Genomic DNA, 25,098 nt, shown 5'->3' on the forward strand with positions numbered 1-25,098 from the left:
TGTTTCATATTAAATTATTTTTGGAAGGTGACTTAAAGGGTCCATTTGTATTTAAAGTGAATTGTATTCGCACAACAGTGGTTTAATTTAATCCAAACGGTTGTGACATGCTGCTCATGAAAAGAGTGAGTTGGCAATTTACCATGAATTCTTTCCTTTAAAAATTCTTGCCATTCTTTAACACACACACTCCTATGTGCATGTGTTGTGTGTGCGTGCATGGTTACTTTACATGAAAATAAGAGACTTATCACCTGTTTTAAAGAACTACATGAAATATTTCACAATGTAGCCCTAAAAGCATGCATCACGCTAGAATCTTTCCTTACTTAAACAGGAGGAAGTGCAAGTGGCATTTGGAAGATTGGTCTTGTATTTGAAACATTGACTTTTGTCTCACGTTTCTGTTATCTCATTTACATATGCATAATATATGTAAACATTTTTTATTTAAGCTGTTATATTTATTACACAGAATATTCAAAATATGTTGTATTAAGGTGTCTGTATGTGTAAAAAAGTAAATAAAAATAGTGCTAAGAGCATTATTCATTGTATAGTCTATTGTTCAGCTGTAATAAGCTTTCCAGGACTGTGTGTATAGATATACTTCATAGAGAATAAAGGGACTGCTATATCTGAGTAGAACAATGGCAGGAAGATTTATAATTCTTTAGGAGGAGTGAATATATGTGTGTTCAGTCATTCTGTCTGTTGTTGTTTGGTCCAGAGACTGCAAATTTTAGTCCTTTGGTCAAAACTATTGTTTCATATGAATGTTTGGCCAAATGACTAAAACTTTCAGGCATTTGGTCAAATTACTGAAAATATCAGTAACAGATACAGATTGAGGCATGTAATCTATTTGGTAATGCTGGAATGCGGGGAGGAGGAATGATAGCAGGAAAGTTGGAATGCCAACAGAGGCATGGGATGGCAGAGGAAAGGGACTAGAGGTGGACTAGGAATAACCAGGAGTTCTTTGAATGATTGCTCATGTGTATTCCATTATAGGTGTGCATGCTCGCCACATGCACCAGTGCCAGAAGTTTTTGCCCTAGCAGTACCCGTAGGGGGAGCACCCCAGCGACCCCTGGAGTGGTGCCTACATGGCATGGTATAAAGGGAGCTGCGTGCTCCCCCCACCCTCAGTTCCTCCTTGCTGCCAAGTGAAGGTGCATTGGAACTGTGCTGCTCCAGCTTTGATATAGCTCGTCCCCAGAAATTTTCGTTTGTTCAGTGCTAGTACCTGTAGTTAGTTAGCTGTTACAGTTAGTTCATTTAGTTACAGTACCCGGGCCGGGGCATGCCCCGTGCCCCGGGTTTTAAGGCATGCGACACTTGTAGGCGATCTATGCCAAGGAGTGATCCACATGCAGACTGTCTACGCTGTTTGGGTGAGACCCATATCAGTGATCGTTGCAAAATTTGCAAGTCATTTAAACCTCAGACTAAGAGAGAAAGAGACATTAGGCTCTGGGCCATTCTCATGGAGACGGCACTGACCCCGGCTCCGGTGCACCACTCTGAGTCGGCACCAGGCAACGCGGCATCCGTGCCTTCGACTAAGCGGCACTGCTCCCTGTCTATGGGGCAGAAGAAGGTTAAGAAAGTGCCTTCTTCGCAGCAGCACTGTGGTAAACCAGGGGCAGAGACTAGACCCATGTAGGGCAGTCCTTGATCCCCTCCGGCCTCTAGGCTTCCGACTCACGTTGAGCGGAGTAGCCTGGCCGCATCGGACCAGGCCTCCCTGGATGTCCAGATGCCGTCCACGCCGGAGGCCCTGCAGGCGGCCAGAGACGTCATGACCATGCTGGTACCAGGAGCGCCGCCGGTGTCGGCCCCCTACTCCAGAGGCAAGCCACCACTGGGTTCTCCACCGTCACCCCCGGTGCAGCACCGGTCTCGGTCACGGGAACGTTCCCAACGCTGTTCTCCGCCCAGCGACCGTTCAGGACGCAGTCCATGTGTCTCGTCCTCGACTTCCACCAGATTGTCTGCTTGGGTACCGTTGACTGGGACTCTTGGCACCTCTCCACGCCACAGAGCGATTACCCATGGGACCGAGGCAGACATCACCAGAGGTCCTCATCTTGCAGGCGTTACCACAGCCGGTCACGGCACGGATGTCATTGCTGTGCCCGCTTGGAATCCCACTCCAAGTCTCTGCCAAGGCACCATCTCCGCAGCCCGGGGCGTAGATCGCCGGCATTGCGCTGTCGCTGGTCTGCCTGTCGGATCAGATCGTGGAGCAGCAGCTACAGGCAGAACTGGTCCTCCTTTTTGAGATCACAGTCCCATGGGCGATGCCGCTCCTGGCACCGCCCAGTCCCGTGGCAACGGCAGGTCATTCGTCAGCCCAGGCTCCGCTCGTAGTCGCCCTTCCATGGGCCAGGCCAGCCAAGCCGAACAGCCGGGGCCGTTGGTGCCACAGCAGGTGCAGTGGCACCGGGCCTAGTGGTTGGCACAGTGGTACCCGTGGGCACCGTGGCCTCTGACACAGCCCCTGATGGGGGCCCACTTGGTGGCCGGAGCCTCAGAGGCACTGTCAGCCTCTCTCTCCAGACCCCCAAGGAGAGAGTCAGTGGGACATACGTCCTCAGCACCGTGCCTGGAGACTGACCGAGTGGTGGACCCTCCGGTGCCGGCAGATACCCAGAGCACTGTACTGGCTTCCTCGCCTTCCCCGGATGAGGTGATAGTGGTCCCGCCCCGCCTCCGTCCCACAGGAGGACTTTAGGGCCCATCAAGAACTTTTAAAACGGGTGGCATCAAACCTTCACCTCCAGTCAGAAGAGCTGGAGGAGCCCTCGGACTCCATGTTCAATGCACTGTCATCTTCAGCACCGGGTAGGGTGGCTTTGCTCCTCCATGAGGGGATGGCAAGGATTTCAAATGCCCTGTGGCAAACACCGGCTTCCCTGGCCCCCATATCGAAGAAGGCGGAACACAAGTACTTTGTACCCACCAAGGGGCATGAGTACCTTTACACCCACCCAATGCCCTACTCCCTGGTGGTCGAGTTGGTCAACCACAGGGAACAGCAGGGCCAACCAGCCCCGACTCCGAAAAATAAATACTCAAGGAGGCTGGACTCTTCTGGCAAAAAGGTTTATTCATCCTTGAGTTTCCAGTTGCGGTTGGAAAGCCACCAGGCTCTCCTGGGCAGATACTAATTCAACTTGTGGGGTTTGCTGCCCAAATTTGAGGACTCCCTCCAGGAGCACTATAAGAGAGAGTTCAAGGTGCTGGTGGAGGAGGGTGCAGATGCTCCCAGGGCATCCCTGCAGGTGGCGTCAGATGCGGTGGACACGGCAGCTCGATCCATGGCCTCGGCGGTGTCAATGAGAAGGGCATCGTGGTTCCTGCAGTCTGGGCTGTCCAGTGAGGCGCAGTCGGCCATGCAGGATCTCCCATTTGACGGCAAGGCTCTGTTTGCAGAACAAATGGATACACAGATGGCATGAAGGACTCCTGCATGACCCTGCAGACCCTGGGTCTTTATGTTCCAGCTCCAGCCAGGCCCCTGTTCTGGCTGCCCTGCCTAAGTCCGAGGCTGCCTATAAAAAGTCGAGAAGCTATAAGAAGCGCCCTCAGCGGCAGTCAAGGCCTGCCCCACAGCCTGGGTCCTCCAAGGGCAAGCAGGTGGGAAAAAGGTGGTTTTGATGGGACGCCAGAGGGCACCTTGACAGTCCCCAAAGGGGATCCCCCCTCAAGAAAGCTTCCCTTCTGCAATCAGTTGTGTGTTTTCCTCTCGGAGTGGTTGCGACTAACCTCGGACTGCTGGGTCCTCAACACGGTCTCCCAGGGCTACACGCTGCAATTTGTTTCGACCCCGTCCAACCATCCCCTACCCCCGTTCTTTCTGGGGGATCCTTCGAACAAAGCCCTGCTAGAGCAGGAGGTGGGGCAGCTCCTAGACCTGGGAGCAGTGGAAATGGTCCCTGGGGAGTTCAGAGGCAAGGGGTCTACTCCTGCTATTTCCTTATCCCAAAGGCCAAAGAGGGACTCAGGCCCATCCTGGACCTTTGGGAACTGAACCAGTTTATGGTCAAACTCTAGTTCCGCATGGTCTCCCTGGCCTCCATCATCCCCTCCCTGGATCCAAGGGATTGGCATGCCGCCCTGGATCTGCAGGATGCGTATTTCCACATCCACATATTCGAGGGACACAGACGCTTCCTCCGTTTCCTGGTGGGACAGAATCACTCCCAATTTACAGTCCTCCCATTTGGCCTATCCACTGCCCCAAGGATGTTCACAAAATGTATGTCAGTGGTAGCAGCCTACCTCAGGTGCCGGGGGGTCCAGATCTTTCCCTACCTGGATGATTGGCTGGTCAAGGGCAGCTCCCAGTTGCAGATGCAGGATCACGTGATGCTTCTACTGTCCACGTGTGCGGCCTTGGACCTGTTAGTAAACAACACCAAGTCCATGTTAGTCCCAGTTCAGCACATAGAGTTTATCGGGGCGCTCCTGGACACCTCGTCAGCCATGGCTTCCCTCCCACCGGGCAGATTCGAGACCCTAAAAGGGCTCATTGACACGGTCACAAAGTTCCCTGTGACAACGGCCAGAATGTGCCTCCAGCTCCTGGAGCATATGTCGGTGTCCATGTATGTGGTCCGCCACGTCAGGCTCCGAATGAGGCCCCTCCGGCTTTGGCTGGCCTCGGAGTTCTCCCAGGCCCGGAACAGGATGGACAAGGTCCTCACCGTGCCCGACCTGGTGATCGCCTCCCTTCGGCGGTGGTCCACCCCGAACAACATGCTCCAAGGGGTCCCTTTTCGAGACAGGGCACTGTCATTGGAGCTGGGGTTCGATGTGTCGGACCTGTGTTGGGGGGCCCATGTGGGGATGGTTCAGATCCAAGGGCTGTGGTTGGCCCCGGAGCTATTCCTACACATAAATGTTAAGGAACTCAGGGTCGTGTGTCTGGCATGCGTGGCCTTCTGCTTGCACTTACAGGGCAAGGTGGTCAGGGTCCTTACGGACAATACAGCGTCGATGTTCTATATCAACAGTCAAGGCGCGACCCGATCCGCCGCCCTTTGCCGCGAAGCCCTCAGACTGTGGGACTTCTGCATAGCCCACGACATCTTTCTGAGGGCCTTCCACCTGCTGGGCGCCCGCAACATGTGGGCAGATCGCTTGAGCAAGGACTCCTCCTCCCAGCACAAGTGGTCTCTCCACTCAGAAGTGGCTTACCAGCTGTTCCGAGTTGTGGGGAATTCCCCAGGTGGACCTGTTCGTGACAAGACAGAACCAGCACTGCCCCCAGTTCTGCTCCGGGGCGGGGGAGGGAGGGTGTCCTGGTCGGACCACTTTCACTATGCCTTCCCCCTGTTCCCTCTCATCAGCAGGGTCCTGGAGGAAGTAAAAATGGACAAGGCATGGGTTCTCCTGATTTCCCCGGCATGGCCCCAGCAGCATTGGTACAGGATGTTCATGGACTTGACAGTGGCTCCACCACAGCCGTTGCCGCTCCACCCAGACCTGCTCTCCCAGGACTGGGGCTGCCTCCTCCATCCCAACTTAGTGACTCTCCACCTCACGGTGTGGCTGCTCAATGGCTAGGCAGGGAGGCGCGGACGTGTTCGGAGGGGGTCCAGTGCATCCTTCTGGAATTTAGGCGGCCCTCCACACGCCACGCCTACTCAGTGAAGTGGTCCCAGTTCTCCAGATGGGCTGCCGAGCAGGGTGTTTCCCCAGTGGCTGTCCCAATCCAGCTTATCCTGGACTACCTCCTTCACCTTAGAGCCCAGGGCCTGGTGCTCTCGTTGGTCAGGGTGCACCTGGTGGCCATATCGGCCTTCCATCCGCCGGTGCAGGGACACACTGTGTTCTCCCATGCTATGACTGGACGATTCCTTAAGGGATTGGACTGTCTTTTTCCATATATTAGGCCCCCTGTCCCTCCGTGGGACCTGAACATGGTGTTATCCTGTCTCACAGGGCCCCCATTTGAACCTCTGGCCATGTGCTCCTGGTCTCACCTCTCGTGGAAGGTAGCCTTCCTGGTTGCTGTCATGTAGTCCAGGTGGGTCTCGGAGCTCAAGGCCCTGACCTCCGAATCCCGGTACACGGTTTTTCATAAGGATAAGGTTCAGCTCCGCCCACACCCCACATTCCTCCCCAAGGTGGTCTTCGCCTATCACTTGGGCCAGGACATTTTCCTGCCTGTCCTCTGCCCCAAGCCAGATGTGTCCAGTGAGGAACACTGCCTCCACAAGCTTTACGTGCGTGGGGCACTTGCCTTCTACATGGAATGGACTAAGCCCTTCAGGAAGTCCTCTCAACTGTTTGTTGCCTCAGCTGAACGCATGCGGGGTCGGTTGATTTCCACCCAGCGCCTCTCCCACTGGATCACCACGTGCATTTGCACCTGTGATTATCTGGCGGGTGTTCCCCTGCCACCATTTATAAAGGCATATTCAGCTCTGACCCAGGCCTCATCAGCTGCCTTTGTGGCCCATGTCCCTATCCAAGATATTTGTGGGGCCGCCATTTGGTCTTCGGTTCACACGTTTACCTCGCACTATGCGATTGTCTCCCGAACCAGGGATGACGCTGGGTTCGGCAGGGCCGTACTCCGTCCCGGGGATCTGTGAACTCCTCCCACCTCCAACAGATATAGCTTGGAATCACCTATTGTGGAGTACACATAAGGAATCACTCAAAGAAGAAAAGACAGTTACCTTTTCCGTAACTGGTGTTCTTCGAGATGTGTTGCTCATGTCTATTCCACATCCCGCCCTCCTTTCCCTCTGTCGGAGTTGTCTGGCAAGAAGGAACTGAGGGTGGGGGGAACACACAGCTCCCCTTATACCGCGCCATGGAGGCGCCAAACCAGGGTTCACTGGGGTGTTCCCCCTACGGGTACTGCTAGGGGAAGAACTTCTGGCACTGGTGCACGTGGCGAGCACGCACACCTATTGTGGAATAGGCATGAGCAACACATCTCGAAAAACACCAGTTACGGAAAAGGTAACTGTCTTATTTTGCTTAATGTTTTTTCAAAAAATCGATTTGCACTGCAATGAGATGACTTTATTTACACAACCACTAATTTAGTTCATTGGAATCTAAGGCCATTTCCATGCTACAATTAGTGGCATGATTGGCTCTAAATATGGTTTTATATCTGTGCATAACAATTGTATCTACCCTGATATTTTAGTGTTCTTCCGCCATGGCAGCTAATGAAGAAGCATTTTACCACTGTGTCATTTGACCCTGGTGGGATCTGGTCAGACCACAGTGATATAAAAAAAGTTTGTGGTCAATCTGTTCCATTACCCACTGTTGTTAGCACTGCTGGAGCTGTGCTGGTGCTAGAGTAATGATGGGAGAATTTCCTAAAATTCTGCATGTGGGTAAGAGCAGCAATACAGGTATTTGGTTACGAACTATGACAGGTGGTGATGTATTTTTCCCCTGCCAGAGGCTTAGGCTTGGCCCATGGTTCTTATTCTGGAAAGAGTTCTACCCATTCTTTTTGTTGTGTGACCAGGGCCCCCTTCCTGTAACGGTTTAGCCAGGCTTTCTTCTTTCCATCTGTCTTTGTAATAGGTCATTCCAGTGTGCAATTCACCATGAACTGCTGGTGCTGCTCTCTTTCCACGTGTACTTTTATGCCCTGATATGGTGCAATAGGGATAGGTGTTTTTTGTTTGGTTTTTCATTTATTTTATAAAAAGAAATGCATCAGAAGAGTTGCCCAGAAAGACCTATCATAAACACACAGCAAAAATGTTAAATTGCTTTTCTTGTATATACTTTCTGATCTGTTGTGTCATGCAGGTTTGATATTATAGAGAGTTGCTCTGTGGCATTTCCTAAGTGGGTCCTTTCCCCACTCTCGCTTATTGTAGTGCATTATTTATTTATAAACCCTTCCAGTGTGTATTTTACTTTGAAATGTTCACAGCTGGAGTGTAACCATTTACAAAATTAATTCAGGGAGTCCAAATAAGCACATTCCTTTGGTTTACCCTTTATGGTACAAGTCATTTTTTTCCATTGGGTGAAAACTTTTAAGTCTTCGATCCAATGGAGTAGGTTGGAACTGTATTCAGATTTCCCCTAAGAGGTGATAATTCAGTTAGCTATAAGTAAAAACCAGATGAGCACATTATTATTTAGACCAAAAAGTGTGCTGTCAGCTCAGTATGGGATGCAGTACCACAAGCAGGAGGGAATTTAGTGTATCTCTCCAAAATAAAGTACATTGAAGTATTTCCTTCTAGTAAATCACAACTAAACTGGTACCTAAAATTACATGTTGTCTCCTTGATTTATGTACAGCGCTAACAGTGGAATAATATTAATAGTTACAGCAGTGATTACAGATCATTATACTCAATAGATTTGATTCTGTTTGTATGCTTTCTATCATGGATGATGTTCTGAGAGTACATAAATTGGTCTGATTTTTCTAAGTAACATACTTTGTTTTGTTTTACAGACTTTGTCCATTGGAGTACTTGATATCTTTGGGTTTGAAGATTATGAAAATAACAGCTTTGAACAATTCTGCATTAACTTTGCTAATGAACGCTTACAGCACTACTTTAACCAACACATCTTTAAACTAGAGCAGGTAGGTCTGAATATTCACTGCATGACGCAAATGACAATTTGCATAGACATATTATACCTTATTGACTTGGAGTTTTTGTTTTTTATGTATGAATTTGTGCTTTAATGGATTTAGTCATACTTAAAATCTAAGGTGTTTTTTACTAGTCATTATCTGTAAAAGCCATCATGCTCTAGATCTCCTATGTCAAATGACTCCTCCATTCTGGGCCAGCTCTGAACTTAGAACTACACATAGTTTATGTGAGGATCCTGAAGACCTCAACTGTTGTACATTTGTCTCCCATGTGTGCAGTCTGAGGTTCCCCAAATGAGAAATATTCTCTTACCTTTGTGGACTCGCTGCCATGCTATCTAGATGCCACATTTATTCAAAGTTCACACTCTCCCTTCCTCCAGTGTCTTTACTGCTTCCCAGTGTAGGTGGGGTTACTCTCACTTGTTGTTTTTTTTTTTTTTAAGGCAAAACGTAGGCAGCCATTACATTACTTTATTACAGGAGGGCTCGTACAAATCACTTGGTCATGTGTTGTATCCAAAAGGTCCCAAGGCTCTGGCTCGTTCTAATTTCTGATGGTCAAGTTCCTACAGCCAAGAATGTTCAGACTCCGGAGAGTTTTGTCATGGCTGATCCAGAGCTGTCAAGGTGTGTCTTGGAGGAAAAATGGTTCTTTAAGATACCTTGGCCCTAATCCATTGAGGGCTTTAAAAATGAGGGGGAAAAAACAAGAAGCAGTTTTGCTACTGAATGGGGAGCCATAAAACTCAGACACCCAATATGTTGTGTTCTTGTGTGACTGTATTGTGTGGTAGGTAGGCTCCTTCATAAGTTTCTGGGTGGATGTCTCCTGCAATCCGAGGTAGAATATACTGCATTAGAAGTGGCAAGACATGGACCACTTTTGCTACATCCACATTTGATAGGAAAGAGTATAGCCTCCTAGCTAGCCAAAGGTGGGAAAAGACATTTTCAATCACCTATTGTTGGTATCCAGCAGCCCTACACAGGTGTATCAAGAACACATTTATTAAGAACCAGTTATTTCAAGTTGTGAAGTTAACAATTCATGAGCAGAGTCTTGGTTTATGGCCAATAGGGAGCACACACTCTCTATGTGATTTTGCACAGATTTTAGCTAAACCAGAGCAGTGCAAAATTCAGTACATGGGGACATTATGTAGATCCTTGACCCTTTCTAAGGGACTTTGGGTCCCTAAACTTGTTAATGAATCATTATGCTCACACCTACATTGCTAGGTAGTATGTTCATTGGTGGTATTTAATCAAGTATAATGAAAGCTCATTACATAACTTTAAAATATTAATTTTCCTATGCGTGCAGGTCCACAGGTCCTCACTATGGTTGAAATCTTGACTGTTGAGATTAATGGGAATTTTGCCACTGACTTCAGTGGAGCCAGGTTTTTGCCCAGTGTGTCTTCAGTGTACTTGCAGCTTTGGGGACAGAACCAAACCTGTGCATACCAGGCAGAGCAGACCAGTTTAGTTCTATGCCTCTGCAGCACTACAAGAGGCCCTGAAATGCCAGACAAGCCTGGTGAGAAGGGGAAGACACAGATGTGCTTTTCTTGCTTGCACCCCAAGAAGAGGAGACTTAAAATAAGCTATGTAGCACTGAATAATTTGAGGCAATAATTTGCCTTCTGAGGCAGTTTGCTGCAAGTTCTACAGCTTCCTCTGGACACTCTTGTCCTTGCTGAAGGGGCTTTTTGCTGAAGGATTCCCCAGAATTGATACCTCATTGAGGTGGAATTTCAAGGCAGCCTCTGTAGCCCCGAAAGCCACAGAAGCTTCTGCCTGTTTCATAAGAGAGATCCTAGATGTGGTCATCACACTGGGAATTCCTACATTTTGCTATGTGGCTCTCAACACCTCAGTATTCCTCCCTCCGCCCATGATATATGCAAAGGTCCTGATTGCTGTACTCAGACAGGAAGGGATGCTCTTGAAACCCTTCCTGGGCTAGCTTCTGAGCATTGCCCTTAGTCCATTTTCCAAGGGAAGGGAGGCTTTTAAAGCATCCTCTTCTGGATCAATAAGCTGGGCAATTTCAGAGGCCTACAAGTCCAAATGCCTTGTACCACTTTGCAAGTTTAGGACACACTGGCTGAGAGCAGAGGGATCCTTTGCAAGCTCTCCTAGCAAAAGATTTGCAGGATGGCTACGTGGTCATCAGTTCACATCTTCAGAAATTCAACAAGTATCAGTGGATGCTGCATTCTGCTGAAAGGTTCCTGCAAGAAGTCACTCGTCAGTGAGGAGAGACTGACTATAAGTGTTGTATATAGACAGGCTTAACTTTTCCTCTTGCCCTCCCTGAAGCCACACTACTAAAAAGAATCTCACTTTAGACTCCGTGGACCTGACTGCACAGAAAAATGGAAACATGTATCCATGTTTTTATACTTAGCTGAGAATTTCTTTCCGTCCAGTAGAAAGGTCCACAAATCCAATTCACCCTTGGGGAATTAGTTCCCAGATTATGGATTAAGATCGGGCAGATGAGGATATTGGAAGATGTGATAATATTTGCTTGATCTGTAGTAGGACATTTGTCAGCAAGGTATTTGTAGCCTCACAGTTATTTGATTCCTTTTATGCTGAACCATAAGTAGTTTTGGCTGTGATAATTACCTCGGTTTGAAACATTCTTTGTGGAGTAGCAGTGGGCACTCCCCTCTGCCTCTGACAGATGGGTTTGGTTCTATCTTCATAGTGTGATGCAGGTGGAAAATCCCAAGCAATGGGGTATGCTCGGGTGTTTGGACCATTGCTAGGGTATTTAGAGCTTCCCATGAGAAGAAAGGACATTTTCTGGTAAGCAGTGAGAAATTTTCTTGTAATTGTTTCAGAATCCCATGTGTGAGAATGCTGTTTCACAGTGACATATTATGGCCATTTGCTGTACCTTATTCTTTAGTACCATGCATGCTACATTCCACAAGGTGATAGAACTCTGATTTTTACAGAACACTTTCATGGCAGCAAATAGACTTGGGTGAGAGTCCAGCACAAGAGTGATATGATATTTAGCCTTACAGTGTTATGTGGTGATGTCCTGTATGACCCATCACAAAGTGTAGATTGTCCAGTGGGAATCTGTTGTTTACTATAAACCCTTATTCTACCTAAAGAAAATGCTGCTTCCAACTGTTTGTAGCCAGCCTCTCCTGGTAGAGACGGCAGGTATATCCCCTCTTATCACTACAGATTTCATTGTACTGTATATCAAGAGAGTCTGTTTAAGACTGAATCAGATTCAAAAATCTTCTCACTAACAGGCTCTCAACTCTGAGCCAAATAAGTATAACTGGAAAGAATGCCAATCAGGATATTGTTGACAGTAAAGTAAGGGAATGGGGCAGAAAGGGTTAAGTGTTAGATTTCTGCCTTGCACAAAGCCTTTCTAGTTAAGCTTGCTTGCTTGCTATATTTATTTATTTATTTTTAAACCAACTGTTCCAAATTACTGAAGAAGACTTAGCTCATGATGATTCATGATAGCCTTGAAGTATGCTTTACCAGACGATAAGCATGAGTGAAATATACTAACCGGGCTGTAAAACACAGGCACATAAATCCTGTTGCCAAAAGCCTTAGATTCAGAACTATAATGACCTTATTTCTGGCAGTATGCCCTTGCCCAAGAACATAAACTAAGCCTGTGCTATCATTCAGGAGGAGACTTTTTACTCCCATCTCCCCAATTATTTCACCCAGAGTGATTCTCATCCTACCACCAAGCAGGCTGGACACAGCCTCCACCATTGCATCCTCTAATCTCTTTCAGTAATTAGCTACTCTTGGAATGTGCTGCTCACCCATCTGACCAGAATTCTCTCCGCCCCATGTGATTAAGCATGTTAAACTCCACGTTCTGCCTTTGTCCTGTTCAAATGGGTTCTTCTCCATGACAGATAAGCATATTGTTGCTGTGCCGGCACTGAGGGTGTTTCTACACTAGGAAAAATGGTTGCTCTGTGCTATAGCTTACTATTGGTAGCACTGGTACTATTGCACCAGTGCACAGAATAATTATAATTTTTTTTAGTATGGATAAGGTCTCAGAAAGAGTCTGCTGTTAATAATAAAACCATTTATGACTTTATTCTGCTTGTGGATTTTAAAAAATTGATTCTTTTTTACACTCTGATCAAAAATCTTTCTTCTTGCATGACTCATTCATGTGACAATGAATAATACTGTGAGTAAGGAGCTTTCAAAGCTGTTCATTCCTTTTTTATACTACAACTTTCAGGTATTCTTCCTTTAGCTGAAAGGATCATGATATAGCTAAACTTAGATGAGTGTTTGGTGGTAGTGGTAGGGTTAAATTTGAAAATAGGTTCTGCAATTTCCATTTTAAAAATGTATTGCCCTCCAGTTCACATCTCATTTTGTACACTGGTAACATTGAAATTTGGTAAATAAACAATGTTCATTCTGGAGAGCATGCATGTATCACTCTTTAAAAAACTGGTTGAATAAATAGGGTCTGAGATTGCAAAATCAGTTTTCAATATGCTCAGTAGCCATTGGCTAAGATGTTTAGCAGAGACTAGTGAAACCCTGTTATAATATAAAACACATGGTTGCTGATGAGCCTGACGTGGTGTTTTGCCCTCAAGCTGCTGCTGGGTCAGTTGGCATGAGGAGTGATTACAAAAATCTTACTGAAATATCTGCAGCAGAGTAAAAAAAAAAACAAAAACAACAACAACAAAAAAAACACACTGCTTTAATCTCAGCAGCACAAGTCATGGCTGTGAGAGGAAAAAAAGTGGATCCCATAATTACAATTCTCCAAAATTGTTCCATGCTTTATTGAGCATGGTGTTCCTGATCATCTTGGCTAATAGCCATTGATGGACATATTCTTCATAAACTTATCTAATTCTTGTTTGAACCCAATTACACTTTTGATCTTCACAACATCCCTGGCAATGAGTTCCACAGGTTGACTCTGCGTTGTGTGAAGAAGTACTTCCTTATGTTTGTTTTAAACCTACTTGGCTTTAAACCAATGCCTGGTTCTTGTGCTGTGTGAAGTGGTAAATAACTCTCTTATTCACTTTCTTCCCATCATTCTTGATTTTTATAGCCCTCTTATCATATCCATTCTTAGTCGTCTCTTTTCTAAACTGAACAGTCCCAGTCTATTTAATCTCTCCTCACATGGAAGCTGTTCCATACTCCTAATAGTTTTTCTTGCCTGTCTATGTACTTTTCCATTTCTAATACATATTGTTTGAAATGGAGTGACCAGAACTGCATGCAATATTCAAGGCGGGGGTGTATGATTGGTTTATATAGTGGCATTATAATATTTTCTGTTTTATTATCAATCACTTTCCTAATGGTTCCTAACATTCTGTTAGTTTTTTTGACTGCTGCTGCACATTGAGCAGATGTTTTCAGAGAACTAAATACACTGACTCCAAGATCTGTTTCTCGTCATCCAGTATGTTAAGATTTTATCCAAAAGTATGTATTACTATTCCTATATCCTAGATGGAGAAATGTAGCAATCTGAAAAACCAGCACAGAAATCCTAAAATCATAAATTTTGTGACCGTCTGTGCATCACAGTACAAAATAATTTAAAAAGCAAGTTACATTGTGTCTGCATCACAGTGATAAAGAATAGTAAAATGCAGTTCACTAACATGATGTGAATTGACTGAAGCCCTAGTTGTTACTTGCAGTACTTTAAAGGACCACAAATGTTCAGTATTCTTCACCACAATACTGCTCTGGTGTGAACAGCCCTTCACATATGACTAGGGCCCTACCAAATTCATGGTCCATTTTGGTCAATTTCATGGTCATAGGATTTAAAAAATAATAAATGTCATGATTTCAGCTATTTAAATCTGAAATCTCATAGTGTTATAATTGTAGGGGTCCTGACCCAAAAAGGACTTGTGAAGGGGTTGCAAGGTTATTGGGGGGGGGGGGGGGGGTTGTGGTACTGCCACCCTTATTTCTGTGCTGTTGCTGGTGGCAGTGCTGCCTTCAGAGCTGTGCGCCCAGCCACCAGCCACCACTCTCCAGCCGCCCAACTCTGAAGGCAGCGCCAGAAGTAAGGGTGGTATGGTAGGGTATTGCCACCCTTAGTTCTTCACTGCTGCTGGTAGGGCACTGCCTTCAAAGCTGAGTGCCCAGCCAACAGCTGCCACTCTCCAGCTGCCCAGCTCTGAAGGCAGCACAGCCATAAGGATGGCAATACCGTGACCACTCCCCCACCTAAAATAACCTTGCGACCCTCCTTGTAACTCCCTTTTGGGTCTGGATCCCCAATTTGAGAAATACTGGTCTCCCCTGTGAAATCTGAATCGAATAGGGTAAAAGCACACAAAAGACCAGATTTCACGGATGGAGACCAGATTTCACAGTCCATGATGTGTTTTTCATGGCTATGAATTTGGTAGGGCCCTACATATGACATTTAGAGAAAAACTGCATGATCAAAAAAGATATTTCTTCCCTCATATGGAACATCTTTCTCTGGTGAGGTCGCCTTTATAGGCTGGCAGTACATTTTAGGTATGTGCATATTTTACCTTTATCACTGTGAAGGAGGAAAAAAAACCATTAGCAATCAACCATTGAGTATTCAGTTCAAGTTTCTATTTTAGTTGGACCTGGGAATAGCATGGGGGTGCTTTTTGAAAAATGCTTTAATCAGCTGTATTCCATGTGACATGCAGAGAAATAACAAACTGCAGAAGCTATTGATTTGCTATTTGGCAACATGCCCACCATACATAGCACTTTTTTAAAAAGTGAAGTCTTGTAGATACTAAAACTCTATCTTAGAATAGGAAGATTTCAAATTGAAAACGTTGAAGGAAAATGTGACTCCAGGAATTACCAGACCAAATACTTTTTGTTTTTGGCTGCATTGTGTTTGGGGATGGGGATTTTAATGCGTAGGACTGGATTCCAATCTCAGAGCAATGAGATTCAGCACCATTTGCCACAAGCATGTTACTAGATTTTTAAAACTATCAGTTAACTTCTGACATTTCAGTTTTGCTCCAGGTAACTAAATTGTTAACTCACTGTTTTCAGTTCTCAGTGGACCAAGGAGAGAGAGGGATTTTTTAGGGTAGTATTAGAAGATGCAGCTAATAGAAATTAAATGAAAAGTTAGAAAGAAAAAAAAAAAAGAAGAAGCAATATTTAACCTGAATATTAGGGAAAATTTATAGTCAGCAAGATCTATTAAGCTGTGGAATAATCTCCCAAGAAGAACTGTATTGCTTGGCCCATATAAAACTAGGCTGGAGAAAGCACTAGAATATGTACATAGAGAACAATCCTGATCTGTTGAGGTGATGGTATAATAGTTTGAGGTTTTTTTCATCTTCGATAACTAATTAGATTCATCTACCCATAAGAAGTGAATGAGAAATATGAGCTGATTATTTTGGATTCTGTTTTGCGTTTCATTTAAAGCGTAATTCATCTGAGTAATACATCCATGAAGTCCTAGGGATGTCACTTTTCAGAGTAACAGCCGTGTTAGTCTGTATTCGCAAAAAGAAAAGGAGGACTTGTGGCACCTTAGAGACTAACCAATTTATTAGAGCATAAGCTTTCGTGAGCTACAGCTCACTGTCACTATGGCTGTTGATTTTATGTGGAAGGCATTCAGATACTGTGGTGGTGGATGCCAGTATGGAACCCAAAGATAGATTTATTCTCCATTGTGAAAGCTACCTTGAAAAGATGAGAGGAATAACTGATAGTTTTGTTCAGGGCTTGGTCTGACCAGGGGCCTGGGGCCCAAACCTTGGTAGCAGTGGTTGAGTGGGATGGGGCTTTTTCCCAAAGAACTGGCTGCTAACTCAGTAGTGATTGCATTCAACAGCAGTTTATTGGCGCCTTCTCTTCTTCACTATCTACATCTACCAGTTCAGCTGTTGCATATTATTTCTTGTCAACAACAAATTGCCAGAACTGGGGTTTGGAGGAGGGGAGACCAAAGCAGCTGCATTTCTGTAGAAGGTTGAGCTTATGTGGACTCTTCCTCCTGTGTCCTCTCAGGTAGGGGTGTGTGTGTGTGTGTGTGTACACACACATGTGCACACAGATACAGGCAAGGGGTGAACGAGAGCAGTTCTGGAACAAGACCAATCATCACCTTAGGGAGGAAACGTTAAAGGGAATCCAAGCAGAATGAATGAAGCCAAAGGATGTGATATTGAAGAGAGGGAGAAAGAGAAGTTAATTAGAGGGAAAGCTATGAGGTGTCTTAGTATCATGAAATCACCTGTGCAGGACTCAGAGAATTATAACAAAATGTTTAGATGCCTTTTAAAATGGCCTAAAATACTTTGACCTAAAATACCTCTTCAGCACATAATGATGTTATGATTTTAAGGTTTGATTTCCTGGGACCTTTCAGGGCTAGAAGCAGGTGCAATATCTTGGAAAGGTGGGATTCTGCTTGCGAATGGTGGATAGCTCCCATTTTCAGTCTTTGTGTCACATGATATGAATCATCCTCAGGGCAGTGTAATTTAAGAGGCAATTCCCCATTATAGTAGGGAAGGTAACATTTCTAGTTGTATTTAAACATAACAAATCTCCGGCAGCTCAGTTAAAAAATGTGAATAGTCGCAGCAGAGATGAATTATTTTGACAAAGTACAAGTGAGGTGGTCAGAGGTGCAATTTTATCACGTATGTACAGCATATGGCCCCTGGTGAATTGTGTGATGTGGTGTTAGAGGAATCTATAGGTCAATATTCAGTTTTGTGAAGAATGTGGTATGTGTATTATGTTCTTGTATACATTTGAGGTGTGTTAGAATTATTTATAGAGGAGTGGAGCTAGTCGGTGACAAGTGTGGTGCATGAGGACATTATTAAGGTTGCAAAGTTAGGAAATTTCACAATTAGATTGTTGGTGCAACCTTAATTTGCACCTTTTTTGCACATGCGTTATGACAGACTTCAGTTACATGGTCACATACAGGCAGATGCCCGCCTTGTAAAATTTCAGCCTGAATGGTTAGTTTTCAAAGTTATAAGCAACAGAAAACAGGATCTTATTATGGGAAATGTCAGACCACTTTAACAGGCTGTGCTACTAGCCCCACTTACTGTGTGTGGGGTGAGAGAAAGAGTATACATGTGATGATATGGGTGTAACTGTGCCTCTGGGGGGTCACAACTGAGAATACCAAATTCAGGACAAGCTGCTGGGAAAAAGGGCAGACATACCCCAAAACTGGTGGTTTTTCTTCCATGAGATATACCAGACCAGCAACAAAAGTAAACTTCTGTCTCACCACACTGTCTCACCTAAGAAGAAGTCAGAAATGTAGCCTCGTTGGGTATTTCAGACCTGAATTCAACACCCAGACACTAGACTTAGTGACAAGTGGTTATTTAAAACCAATTTCATTAAACAAAAGGTTTCTCCTGATCCCAAAGGACCAGCCACATACCGAGGTCAATATACAACTCAGATCTTACCCAATAATCACGTTGTTGCCAATCCTTTAGTATCTAATATGTAAAGGTTTATTTATAAAAAGAAAGAAAGGTGAGAGTTAAAATTGGCTAAAGGAATCAAATACATACAACAATTGCAAAATTCTTGGATCAGGCTTGTAGCAGGGATGGAATAAGCTGCTGGCTTGTTAAATCTCTGGTTGCTTACAAATCATTGGAATGTCCTCAGTCCTTTGGTTAGAATGCTCCCATTAGTATAAATTCATAGTCCAGAGGTTTGAGCAGGAAAGAAGCCAAATGGAGATGTTTCCAGGGCCTTTTATAGCTTCTGCCAAGTGAAGGGAATCCCATTGTTCTAACTGTGGAAAATCACAGGTAACAAGATGGTATTTGGAGTCATGTGCGAGTCACATGTCCATGCATGATTTCGCTTAGTCATAGCAGAGGCCATCACAGGAAAGTCCATTAAGTGTAGATAGGCATCTTCCATGGTCCATTGTGAGTTAAATGTTCCTTGATGAGCCATTTAACTTGAATAGTCCCTTCAAGATGTTCAGGCTAAATACCATGTGGGTGTTACCACAGGAACAAACATTTGAAATACAGGTACACAGTTAATATTCATAACTTCAAATACAAAAATGATACATGCATACAAATAGCAAAATCATATTCAGCAAAATATAACCTTTCCATAGACACCTTACTTGATGTATTTTGTACAAGATTTGTTGCAATTTTATAACAGTGGTAGTAACAATGATCTACATGGTCATATTTTATTAGATAACGTCACGATGGGGCATAAAGATATTATTGCCATGAGTTTGGGGTTATTGTTCACTAATGGGACGAGAAGGGAGCATACCTATTTTTTCTGGGGACGAGAGGACTGGTATGGGCAGGCATCATTAGGAATTTCCTAGTCAATCCCTTTAAACTGAATTAAGTCAGACGGGGTTTAGTGATGGAAGGAGAGGACCAGGGTGTTGGAGGAAAGAGATTTCCTCTTAGAGAATTGCTGATTCCTTTGGCTGTTTGTGGATAATCTATTGTGCAGTTTATTTGAATGTTTTCTCTTACATCTGTGAAGTTTATTACTGACAGAGTATATGGTAACTCTTCAGAGCTGTTAGCTGTCTGAGCACAGGAGCTGAGTTCTGGGAGAAAATGTGGGTCCTATTGGAGGTGGGGAAGAAACAGTGATGCTGTTGTCACATAAGCTAATTCATGCAGCAATTATTTTGTTGGCTTTGAACAGAAATATATAATTTATAAACAAAAAACACAATTGTCATTGAAGTTTAGTGGCTATTTGAGCTCACAGGTGTGATGTGATATGGATTCTGGAAGAGCCAATATTTTCCACTCTTACAGAATGCTGCTGCACCAGATATCAATGTACAAAATAACATTTGTGTGGGCTTTGAAATATATTGTTTAATTGCATTTCCGTCTATATATAGGATAAACAACTCGGAGATTCCACTGCAAGCATCTCTTTAGTCTAATGAGCATTCAGGCTGTAACATTTTTAACTAATAATAGAGGGGGCCAGCCCATAGTATGAGTTTAAATTGTGTGTGAGGGAGAAGAGTCTCTATTATTATTCTCATCTATTATTTTTGTTAAAGTTTAGGAGATCTATATTTCAGCGTTGTTCTGGGTCAGTCCTAGAAAATAACATTTGCTTTAATTTAAAACCCTTGCAACCCTGTAATAGTTTATTTACATGGCCAACTATGTAGCCACATCTCTCCTGTTTATGGGTCTGAGGAAAAAGCCCGTTGTAGTCAGTGGGAGTCTTTCAGTTGACTTCAGTGGGCTTTGGATCAGCTCCTAAATACTGTCAAATCCTGTTAATTGAAACAACTGTTATAAATTGCATTGAGCTGCTGTCCTTTGAATGGTCACTAAAATAGTAACCTCTGATGTGAAGGAAATCTAGCTGAGTGCTTTTGTTTCTCAGTCAGCTGCCAACATTCAGTAACTGTTTTGAAAGTCTATCTAATTAGGTGCATACATGGTATTTGTCACCCACAGGAGAAAGCTGCTGGCTGATTTACTCCCACTTGAAAAATTATATACAACCAAGTGGTTTCTGTAAAATTCTTTACACTAATTCTAATGACTTTCACTTGCTGCTTCTCTCTGTTCCAAGAGTGATTTAATGACAGAAGAATGGTTACTTCAGATGTTTCAGAGAGGGCCTTAAAATGGGAATTCCCTACTTTTTCACATAGGACTGCCTGTTTCCATAGACAGATTTAATGGGGACCCCACAGCCCCAAAATGAGAAACTACTAGCATGCTGTTCTGGGCTTAATTTGTTTTCACTTTTCTTAGAATGCAAAACCATGATCTTCCCTATTAGTTCTCCTAGAGACAAGCCTGTAGGCCACAGCCTTGGAGCTGAAAACGCCTGCCATTGAATGATGTGATGAACAACTCCAAGCCAATTTAGTGATGAGAGAAACAGAACTGCTCTCAAGAGCTAAGCATTTTTCTTGCCAAAGAGAGAGAGGTGGCTAGTGATAAAGTGGGTGAGTTAAAGGAAGCCAGTCAGTTTATAACTAGAATGGAACATAAAAGAAATGTGCATGAAGGCTGTTTATCAGAAAGTGCTCATTACCAGGTGGTATAATTAACAAACTGATTTATAAAACCTGTTTGTAGATTGTATGTATTTATACCGTGTATGTGTATGTCTACGTGTATATTTTGCAGGTGGAGGTTGTAAAAAAAATAGAAATTAAATGGTCATGTATATAAATATGTTTTCTACTTACTCACTTAAAATAAACAACAAATAGTTGATGACCTCATAAATGAAAGTATTGGCTTCTTCAGCTCTGGCACTCTCCTCTGGAGTGGTTTCAAGAACTTAAGGCATGTGTATCATCTGTGGCCCATAAACGTACAGGATAAAGCCAGCAATTGCAAGGATAGACATTGACCACATTTGTGCAGGAGTAAGAGCTCTGTGATGTTTTTTCCATTTTTGGAATTCATCATATTAAGAGAATTTTCTTAATTGCACAATTGTGGAAGGATGTTAGGAGGATTCCATTTCATTGGCTAACTCAAAATGCCTATCTAAGGATATTTGACAAAAGCATTCCATAATGTTAACTGTCTGTGATGCTGGCAAGCCAGGTGCCAGCTCATGCCAAGGGCCCCCATGTCTCAACTGAACGCTGACAAATGCGTAGCTGGAATTAGTCTGTTTCATCTGTGTATTAGTGTTGTTAAACTAAGTATTAGAACTCTAAAAATGTACTTCATGTTTAGACTTTTGAAAGCTTGTAAGTTGCTACATACATTAATCTCCCTTGTAAGATCTGTATCCCATACTATAAGTTAATATTTAAGTGTTTGCATTATGAGTCCCTAAGACTATGTAAATCACCAGACGAGAGAAGTATTAACAAGTGTGAAATATAGAAGATATGCATAAGTGAGGGATCCTCAGCCGCTTAGCCTGGGTTAGCCCTAAAGGTCATATATTGCTTGCTATTACAGAAGCTTCTATTAGCTTTTGAAACTTAAGACTGTAACTCATTTGTTTGTGTATGTTTATCTGCTTTAACCTTCAAAATAACTCTTATTTCCTTTTCCTAGTTAATAAATCCTTAGATAGTTTATTATAAGATTGGCTATAAGCGTTGTCTTTGGTGTAAGATTTAAGTGCAGTTGACCTTGTGTAAGTTATTGGTCCTGTGGGACTGGGAGTTACCTAAATATTATTGTAATTTTTGGTACAAAGACCATGTATCACAAAGGCAAGCTTATCTGGATGGGGAGATAGATCAGAGTACTCATGGGGGACTGTCTGTGACTCCATGGTGACAGGTGGTTCCATAGCACAGTGTTGTGTATCTCCTTTCTCCCAGTGTCAGGCACAACTTTTTCTTGCTGCTTTTGGTGAGATGTCTTTTATTATTCCTGACAGATTGAAGACACTCTCTCTTGTGCTTCCTTCTGTTTGGGAAATAGGGGTGGAAATTAGTCTGTCTCATCTCTCCTCTGTCACATTGACTACATATTTCAGAGTAGCAGCCGTGTCCGTCCGTATTCGCAAAAAAGATTTGTTAGTCTCTAAGGTGCCACAAGTACTCCTTTTCTATTGACTACATAGTCACCTTCTCTGGGTTTAGACTGCTTCGTGCCACCCAATGTCCACCAATAGCCTGTGATCTCTGATTCTGTCTTTTGTCAGAATCTGATTGCATATTTTGCTGTGGTGAGGTATCTGCTAGTGTGGTTATTCTGTCCTGGGTTCTATAACACTCTCTCTTGTTGCTCCTTTTGTAGCATCTTGGGCATTTTATGTTTTTATTTTTTTGGTGTTAAGCAGGGTTGTTTGCTCCATTGGTCCAGAGATGGGAGGAGTTGAGCCTGGAGAGCAATTGTATATACTGTATATTGGAGAGGATCCTAACTTCATTTGGATTCAATTTTTATCCTTCGGTGTTTTGAGGTGAAGGGAGTGTTTGCTGAAGATGGCACCAGAAGTTGAATATTCTTTGGTATATGATGATCAGAAGAACAGTGTTCATTTTGCTGGGATTTTTGATCAAGTTCATATTGAGGGGCTATTTGTACATTTTTGGCTGGCTGATTGAATTTGAAGGCTTGGCAGTAAGCTGCTATCCAAGCCTCAGGAAACATAATCTGTGTCTAACTTCAAAAAGAGAAACAATTTATATATTTTGGTTTATGGAGCCTAAGCTTTCATTTGTGGCTATTTATAGCTTTATAGGTATTTAAGTTGGTTTTAAGCACTTGGGTTTTTAAATTTTTAAATCCCAAAGCAGGAAAAGCTGGGGAAATAGGCTACAGGATGGAAAGAGAATTAAAGGAGATTTATTTCAGAGTAACAGCCGTGTTAGTCTGTATTCGCAAAAAGAAAAGGAGTACTTGTGGCACCTCAGAGACTAACCAATTTATTTGAGCATAAGCTTTCGTGAGCTACAGCTCACTGCATCCAATGAAGTGAGCTGTAGCTCACGAAAGCTTATGCTCAAATAAATTGGTTAGTCTCTAAGGTGCCACAAGTACTCCTTTTCTTAAAGGAGATTTATTTACTAGTCCCTTCCGTTGTGAATGATAGAACTGGAAAGGACCTCAAGAGGTCATCTAGTCCAGTCCCCTGCACTCATGGCAGGACTAAGTATTATCTAGACCATTCCTAACATGTGTTCAGAGATTTTTAAGAGCAGGCTAGACAATGATGGAGATTCCACAACCTCCCTAGGCAATTTATTCCCGTGCTTAACCACCCTGACAGTTAAAGTTTTTTCTAATGTCCAAGCTAAACCTCCCTTGTTGCAATTTAAGCCCATTGCTTCTTGTCCTATTCTTAGAGGTTAAGAAAAACAATTTTTCTTCCTCCTCCTTGTAACCACCTTTTTTGCAGACTTGAAAACTGTTATCATGTCCCCTCTGTCTTCTTTTTTCCAGACTAAACAAGCCCAGTTTTTTCCATCTTCCCTCGTAGGTCATGTTTTCTAGACCTTTAATCATTTTTGTTGCTCTTCTCTGGACTTCTTCCAATTTGTCCACATCCTTCCTAAAATATGGCACCCAGAACTGGACACAATACTCCAGTTGAGGCCGAATCAAAGCGGAGTAGAGAGGAAGAATTATTTCTCGTGTCTTGCTTACAACACTCCTGCTAGTACATCCAAGAATGATGTTCGCTTTTTTTGCAACAGTGTTACACTGTTGACTCAGATTTAGCTTGTGATCCACTATGACTCCCAGATCCCTTTCTGCAGTACTCCTTCCTAGGCAGTCATTTCCCATTTTGTATGTGTACAACTGATTGGTTCTTCCTAAGTGGAGTACTTTGCATCTGTCCTTATTGAATTTCATCCTATTTACTTCAGACCATTTCTCCAGTTTGTCCAGATCAAATGCTGTCTGAGAGTAAAGCAGAGGTGTCACGGCAGGGAGGGGAAGAGGGTCCTACTCTTTGGAAGTTACTGTTGAATTTTCAGGAAAGAAAGAGATATCTGAAGGGATCTGGCTTCTGTGTTCTGAAGCAATAAATGATCTTCACCAAACACAGATACTGCAGCTAACGTTTTAGGACTTGTCTACACATGAGTTATTCTTTGGAGGTAGATTAAACTAATCAAGTAGAAGTGATTCTGGAGTAAAACTGTCTACACGTGGTGTTTTTCCAGAATAGCGGTTTCACCCTTAAATTGCACCCTTAATATTATCTGGAATAACTTTCATGCGTAGACAAGCCCTTAGTGCTACAAGTGTGAGATGATAAACTCTGCCATGTAAACTGTGATGACTTATGCAGGGAAGGATGTGAATAACTGACTGATTTTTTTACTCTACCTTTTGATCTATTCAAGCAGCTCTGGAATAATATATATTTTATATTCCGTGTTTGTAGAAAACAAAGCATGCTCTGCTTTGAAAATCATTCTGTACAAAGATTTTTTTTATTTCACTGTATTTTCACTGTCTTTTTATGTGCTTTTACAAAGTTAAAATATACAATACAAAAGTAAATGTCTCCATATATTACATAATGAACTGCTCACACCATCGTGCACTTGCCCATAATAATCAGTAAACTATAACTCCTCATTATAACCACCCGCTCACCCCTAACTGGGTATGGGGAGGAGGAGAAGGAAGATCATTCTTGCAGCATGCCTGAGAAGCTAGCATGCCTCAGAGTTTAGGATTCTTCAGGGAGAATGCTCTGCCAGCAGCCTCCTCCTCTTTAAGCCTGGGGGCTCTAACTGGTTGCTCCTACATCTGTATTACCTAAAGGCGAATTTTCAAATGACAATGAAGCCCCAAGCCATACCAATCTGTATAGATTAATAACAGCACCAGAAAGTCTAAAACTTAAGTGTTGTTTCAAAGAAAGCTGAAAAATACCCTGTTTAGAGAGAACATAGGAGTTGTCGTACTGTATCACCATCTAGTCCAGTATCCTGTCTCTCTTAGGGTTCTCAATCAGCTTTAGATGCCAGT

At 43.6% G+C, this 25,098-nt stretch overlaps 1 protein-coding gene across 4 annotated transcripts in view; it reads left to right on the top strand.

Moving 5' to 3' along the window:
• Positions 1–25,098, top strand: part of MYO9A (myosin IXA) — a 467,674-nt gene that overhangs the window by 315,722 nt on the left and 126,854 nt on the right. For all 4 annotated transcript variants that reach the window (XM_073363174.2, XM_073363176.2, XM_073363175.2 and 1 more), the window contains one exon: positions 8,468–8,602. In XM_073363174.2, the coding sequence (XP_073219275.1) occupies positions 8,468–8,602 (135 nt within the window). The remainder of the gene's footprint in view (positions 1–8,467; positions 8,603–25,098) is intronic.

Source organism: Lepidochelys kempii, chromosome 10, assembly GCF_965140285.1.
Source record: "Lepidochelys kempii isolate rLepKem1 chromosome 10, rLepKem1.hap1, whole genome shotgun sequence".
NCBI lineage: Eukaryota > Metazoa > Chordata > Testudines > Cheloniidae > Lepidochelys > Lepidochelys kempii.